A 7,148-nucleotide genomic window follows, 5' to 3' on the forward strand; every position below is an offset into this window, starting at 1 on the left:
GTCAAAGTTAGCAAATACCACAACTAATGTATATAATTTAATCACAATGTAATATTTTCCTGCAAAATAAAGGTGGAAATTAGTGCATTGTTATGAATGAATTATTAACTTATCTTTCCACCATACGAAAGCTCTTGGCTTCATGAAAAACTTTGCCGAAGATTATAAATTATAATTATAATTTCATTATCATTATCCGAATTCATGATTATAATTCCATAAAATTCTATCAAATCGGTATCAACATTTCAAAAGGACGAAATTGCTTTTGTGAACAATGGCTTCAACCATAAATTTTTCGTGAATAAAAGCTCACACATGCAAAATAACGACACCATCAGTGATTCCTCTACCAGCAGGCTTTGTTAGATTGCAGGAGTGAGCTTTAATTTGCAACAAATTGGCGGTTGAAGTCATTGTTTACTAAAGCAGTTTCACGCTAATGAAATGTGTGCACCGAAGTGACTGACTAACTGAAATCGTTTTTATTTTAATTTTTTCAGTGATACATTTCAATTAATTTGGCCTGAAGGGTTCTTCATATTTGAATTTTGATTTTAATTTTATATATTACTATTAAAAAAAGCATGCTAGAAATAATAGGGGAAATATATGTATTATCGGCCTAAATTAATTTGGGCCTATACATAAATTCGCTCATCTAGGTAAAATTGATACATAGCAGATTTTTATCGATGGGCCCAATTTGAGATCCATAGGCCAACATTAGAGCCGTTTCCCCTATTTACATAATTCAATCAAATATGAAGCTATGTGCTATTCATACTACTACTGGAACATCTACCTTACATGATTCACACTTGTTTTGTGGCACTCACCATATGGAAGCAAGTCTTCATACTCCATGTTTCATTTCAGCTTATGAATGCCAAAATGTGCTTCAAATTGTACACAAGAGGCCTATTGTAAAGATTGCGGAAGCGTTCTGCAGTATATTTAGTTTTACTGCATTTACATTGAATGCATTGCTGCATTGTTACGAGGCATAATGTGGCTCGTATTATTATTATATTGACGGATGTGTGTGTGTGTTTCTTTGTTTGATGATGGCTATCATCAACAGAGGTATTACCTATCTCAATCGAAGGAGAGTGTCGAAATGCAATCTTAAAGCGTTTCATCTCTCCAATAACATATACATGTATATATGTATACTTTTAGGGATTTTCCGTATGGTCTTGCATGCGTGGGATTGAAATTTGCATTCTTTTTCTGCTTCTCGATTTTCGACCATGATTGTCGATTTTGCTTTTCCCAATTTTTCCTATCGCGCATTCAATCTTCGAACATGTGAAATCGGGTGGGTGGAAAAAAAGGTTTCAGGCGAAGTATAAGCGTTTTTCCGGGATATTGATAACATAAATCTACGGAACTTGCTGTCATTTATTCAAATTTCTGAAAGTGGCAACTACGGAGGGCTCATGTCGTTGTCGATGTGTCAGTTGGTAAGAGCAAAGGAAGTTCAAACTTTTGCCAACTTATTCCAGATTCATTCGCATTTGCGCTGCACCCGCTTGGTGAGGTAGAACGATATGCATGCTGATTCAGATTGGAGCTTGTTTTGAGAGCGGTTGCAGATAGATGATTGTACGATAAATTTACCAACATTGAACTCGTTTTCTTCGTTCTTCTGTATAAATGAAAAAGTTCGTCTGCTTTCTGCATCCATGCTCAGAATGATCGGTACAGAAAAAACTTGCACGTGGTATGCTGCCTTGTTTGTCGTAGAATTCCGTCACGAACTGGAACTAGTATTGAGTTTTAACAATACCCCACTGCAGTATAGGATTTGAACGCCAGTGTTATCTGTATCCAAATAATTTTACAGTAGTTGTACCGTACGCTTTGTTTCCCTTTTTGGATGCTGCACAAGTGGAGTGGAATACAAATTTTCTCCCGCAGCAGATTTCTTGTACAGTTGGTTTACGTATAATTTCAAAGAAAAATAAGATAAGCCAGTTGATACTGTCTGGGAGTGCTAGAGGAAATATGTTTTCTCAGCATTCAGCATGGTTTCCAGTTCATGAAATGAAACACATGCGAGCATACTTGCATCTCAACAGTCTGTGGAAATTGGTGAAAGCTGTTTCAGGGATAATGCATTTAGAATTTAAATGATGGTGAATGTCGTGACAGTTATTGGACGGGAACAATTTTCCAGCAGCCATATCCTACAGGATCTGTCACCAGCTTTCAATTTATGTAAGTACGAGTAAATATATCCAACGATGTAAGCGGAAGGACACACGCAAAGTTGCAATTTCTCAGAAAATGTTTTAGCCTTGTTACAAAGAATGGTATAGCGAGCGGTATGGAAAACCGTTTATCAATTCTAGGCCCAGAGTATCATATACCAATCGACTCAGCTCTACGAGATCGGAAAATGATGTGTGTGTGTGTGTGTGTGTGTGCGTGTGTGTTATATTGTAAGATTTAGGAAAGCTTCAAAAAGTCTGGCCTGTAGTGAAGTTGTGCCAACTTGCACAACGTCCCGGTGTGGTATCCACTAGTTGCCTTGTGCAGTTCCACTAAAACCCATTCCTTACTCTCTCCTCGAAAAATTGAAAACTTCTGCTGCATCTTCTCGAATCACCCCGGCTAGCAACCCCTTTGACCTTCTGTTTTACTGCCAGAGCCAGTGCTAAGATTTCTCATTGTCATTGACAGACTTTCGTGCGATATTGACAAAATTGTTTTTCACATAGTTAGTAGTGATAACCGCACAACCTTGATATTTGACCTTTGCGACAATTTCAAAAGCTCACTGTCGTTGTATTGCTTGTGGGATGTAATCCAGTACCCACAGGCGCGTCTTCATTCGAAGATCCCAACTAACAATGTTAACTGCAGATTAGCTTATACAGGAAAAAATTGGCTTATACTACAGGGATGTGGGTGGGACCACTACGGTCCCATAGAACGCTTTTGAATATTTTAGGAATTGGTCAACTGGTTTCAGAAATATGACTACACTATGAAACTAAATCTGGCCTTAAATGAAGAAAACCTATCATGTAACACACACATATCCAAGAAAAAATAGAAAAAAAAAATGTTAAATTCAAACGGATTTCCACTTCTAGTTTGTCTTGTATTTAACTATATAACTTTTTTGTTGGAGGGGCATGGAACAAAAAAAGGTTGAAATCCACTGGTTTAAAGCGTTGAACATGGACCGTGACTTTATCCGCGTCATGTCTAGGCTCATGTCCAACCACTGTTCGTTAGACTCGCATCTCTTTCGGATTGGGGTATCAGACAGCAATCTCTGCGCTTGTGGAGATGCTTACCATGACATCAAGAGCAAATTTTCATTACGTCGAGTAACAAAGGTAAACAAAGCCGAGCTATCAGTGTCAATCGATGCTCCTGCTATTACACTATATACTGTTCGAATATAGGATCACATCCCATTTTTAAATTTATTTACCAGTCGAATTGCTTTTTGACGTAATCACCTTCCGATCAAAATAGTTTTCGATGTTATTTAAGTCATCCGATTTCTATGGAGATGCCGTTTGCCTTAAGTAACAGCACTGAGAAACCCGTGAAAAGTGTACTTTCGTCGTTTCGCTTTCTCATTATTAAAGTGAATAAATCGAACTGTTTGTTGCTAAGATGATTTCGGTGGTCCTAAAATGATGAATGGGCTGCACGTAAGGAGACGTAATTGATAATTCTCCCGAATATCCTGGTAAATACACTTTGACTTAAGTAACAATAGGGGCCACCAAATGACGTATAATAACTTTTGACTCAAAAACCAGTATTTCTTAGCATGAAAGCTAGCGATTTGCCTTTGTATGATTAAAACCCGGCTAAATATGTTAAACATTGCCATCACTATGAGATTATATGTGTTTAATTGGAAATAGGAATAACTTTTCGGTCATCAAAACAAAACTTTATTTTTCTCGGATCGGTGCGAATGATACTTACGACATAATGAAAATTTGCTCTTGACATCAAACATCAAGATAGATAGATGTATAGGTGGCACAGTATTTACGGTCTACTAGTGTTGGTGAGTTATATGCCGTCAATGTTCATGAAAAGTTCACTATTTTGCAAGTGATCAATCTTTGATGTGCATTTCGCGAATAAACACGAGGATCATTGATTCACAATCATGAAACATGAAACATGTCATATACAAGCGTCGTAGTTCATTTTAGTAAACAAACTAACACTTATTCCTTGTGTGGCACCTTTCATTAGGCGCCTAGATCGATCATGTTGTTTGGTCTTGTACCATAAACCGTGTTGTCAGATCTGAGTTGTGAGAATCCCTTATAGGGTTTTGATCTAATTTCCGTCCTATTAAGCACATCCCGCACTTTACCTTTCTTTTTCGAAAGGGTTTGAACAAAACATGGAATGTTTTCATGAAAGATATCTTCTAAATTTATTTATCTTTCCATACGTATAGTTGGATTTGAAAAAGAGTCAAACAATGTTGAGATATTATTAAAAATTTAACAATGCTTCTTGATTCTAAATTCGTCCTGTGAGTTTCAATTCCGTCCTAACGCATTGAAACGTCATTAGATTTTCTTCGTCCTACGGATGATGGTAGAAAAAGTGGATTCGCTAGGAGCGCTTCTTTTGTTTTGAGAACAATGAGTGTAAATATTCATACAATGCGCTGTAATAGGCTTCCTGTTGTGGCTTATGAACTAACGAATAGGAACAAACGTATTATTGTTTTTGGCATGGTGAAATCATTGATATTATTGATATTTTCTGCGCGATAGAACGGAAATGGGCGATTACGACGAAGTAGCGCTCTTCCCTACAGATGTATTAATTGACTACTTAAAAAGTCTACATTAAGACATCGCTATAAATAATGTTAAATATTAACTTGTTTGAAAATCCACGCATCACTAACAACAAGTGTACCGTTGTGATTGACGACGATGTAGATACGTATAAATGTTTATCATATGCGAAAAAAGTAAACGTAAGGTTTGATCGGTGCTCGAAAGTTCCTGTGACTAATGTATTGAGATGCTTCAAATGTTGAGAATTTGAGCACATTTGGATTGCAAAAATTGTGAGAGATACTCTAGATGCAGCCAACAACACAATACGTTTTAAAAAACAAAAAGTGCCTTAGGCTAACTATATTGGTCGCATACGGTTATGTATCAGGCACTCTTGGGAAGTTGCTTGAGCTTTAATTATATATCCTTTCTCACCATTGGGGCCGTCCCCATTCTAAGCCTTTGAAAATGTAGGATGAATTGCACTTAATTGAATTTTACACCAAAATTTCAAGGGTAGATATTTCGTAAAAATCCAGCAAGAGGTAGTACTTGAAACTACATGTGGCTGTGCTCATGGACCTCTCATAATCTCAGCGCTAGCTAACATTGATAGCTTGTTGATCGTCTCTCCACTTACGTTGCAGCTCTGACGTAATTTGAGCAACTGCCCTGATGACTGCATTAGGTTTTGCACCGTCGGGGTTAACCTCAATCTGATGACAGTTCAGTGGTACTGTTTACGTGGACTTAGTCGTTTTTTTCTTGTGTGGATTTTCTCGATAATTTTTCAGACTGCAGTGAGATGCAAACCACACTTCTGCAATGTCCACGAGCAACATCCTTTCATCGCGCTGTTCCTCGACAATTTTCAAGTTAAAATTCGGAAATTTTAGAATTTTTTTTTTCGAAAAAACGACTGAGTGCTTGTAAACAGTACCACTGAACTGTCAAAAAGGTTCAGCCGATTAACACTGAGTTCATTTGTGACGTCACGCTGCAGAACCTAATTGCAGATGCCCAACTCTCAACACATTTCATCAACGACATAACCTGCATTAATGGCAGGCATTTCCCTTCGCATTGCTTCAAAATGAGGACAGTCAAATACAACGTGCTCCGATGTTTCATCTACATTTTCACATTCCGTACAGAGGGGTGTCCTTGCGTTTCCGAACCGATGTAAGTACTTTCTGAGGCAACCAGATGATAATTGCATCAGGTGGAAGTTTACCTCTCCATGCTTTCTGTTAACCCAAGTCGAGAGATTCGGTATGAGTCAGTGTGTCCATCTACCGTTCGCTGCTGTGTCTCACTCCTGCTGCCACTGGGCCATCGATTTCATTTTTACCATTTTCGTACTCCTCTGGTTTCTCTCCGCTTATAGCACATCCTGTCTTCCGCCAGTCTTCCGATGAGATGGTTCTGTACTCTCTCACGAACCCAGGCTGGACCTCCGTCTCTCAGTATCGACGAAGATACACTAGCCAGAAGACGCATCTTGCTACCGCTTCGTCCAGAGTTGTTCGGCGTGGTTTTAGTTACCACGTTGATGGCTTTCGGCACCTTCTGGCAAGCATATTCAACGTGACTGTTGAAGTTTAGCCGGTCATCGATCATAACTCCCAGGTATTTCAGCACGCGCTTCGATGCTATGGCGTGTTCCTCAATGATGATTTCTTCCCGTTGCATCTCCTTGCATTTACTGACTTTACTGACGTTCGTAAAGCTAACGACATCGACACCTTTGGACAGCTTCTGTGTCCGCACGCCGTTGTTCATTCCATTCCTGAGCGTTGGACTAAGGATGAAAAAATCTGAATTTTAACTATCGCATTCAATCTCCCTTCGTTTAATTTTGAGCTATACTTGGCATAAACAGACAAATCGTTTACAAGCTTTCATACAATTTTGCTAATTTATGCGATATTGCGCTTAAATTTACACAAAATATCGCGTAAATTTATGCCAAATCTAGCGATACTTTTATATGCGCTATATCTCGCAGAAATTTACATGAATTTTTCAAACGGTGCATGCACCTAAAGCATTGTTTTGTAACCCGATTCGTGGCTTTCAACAAGTACACTGACCATCCAAATTTTATTTTGCCTTTCTCCAACAGCTTGTAGGGTAAACGCTCCTATAGTTGCGGTACGTTAGAAGCGTTAGGTTCCTATAGTTGTGTATGGAGACTCCATACACAACTATAGGAACCTAACGCTTCTAACTTACCGCAACTATAGGAGCGTTTCCCCTACACCGTTCGAAAAATTCATATTAATTTCAGCGAGATATAGCACACATAAAATTAACGCTAGATTTGGCATAAATTTACGCGATATTTCGTCTAAATTTAAG

The 7,148-nt window shown here is 38.3% G+C and overlaps 1 protein-coding gene across 1 annotated transcript; it reads right to left on the reverse strand.

The window, feature by feature from the left end:
* Positions 1-6,134: 6,134 nt before the first annotated feature.
* LOC135704449 (uncharacterized) lies at positions 6,135-6,569 on the reverse strand. The gene has a single exon (XM_065225917.1). It carries the CDS (start codon positions 6,567-6,569, stop codon positions 6,135-6,137), a length of 435 nt encoding a protein of 144 aa, XP_065081989.1.
* Positions 6,570-7,148: the final 579 nt, after the last annotated feature.

This window comes from Ochlerotatus camptorhynchus, unplaced genomic scaffold (genome assembly GCF_037179485.1).
Source record: "Ochlerotatus camptorhynchus isolate MF236.1 unplaced genomic scaffold, CSIRO-AGI_Acam_v1.1 ptg000240l, whole genome shotgun sequence".
NCBI lineage: Eukaryota > Metazoa > Arthropoda > Insecta > Diptera > Culicidae > Ochlerotatus > Ochlerotatus camptorhynchus.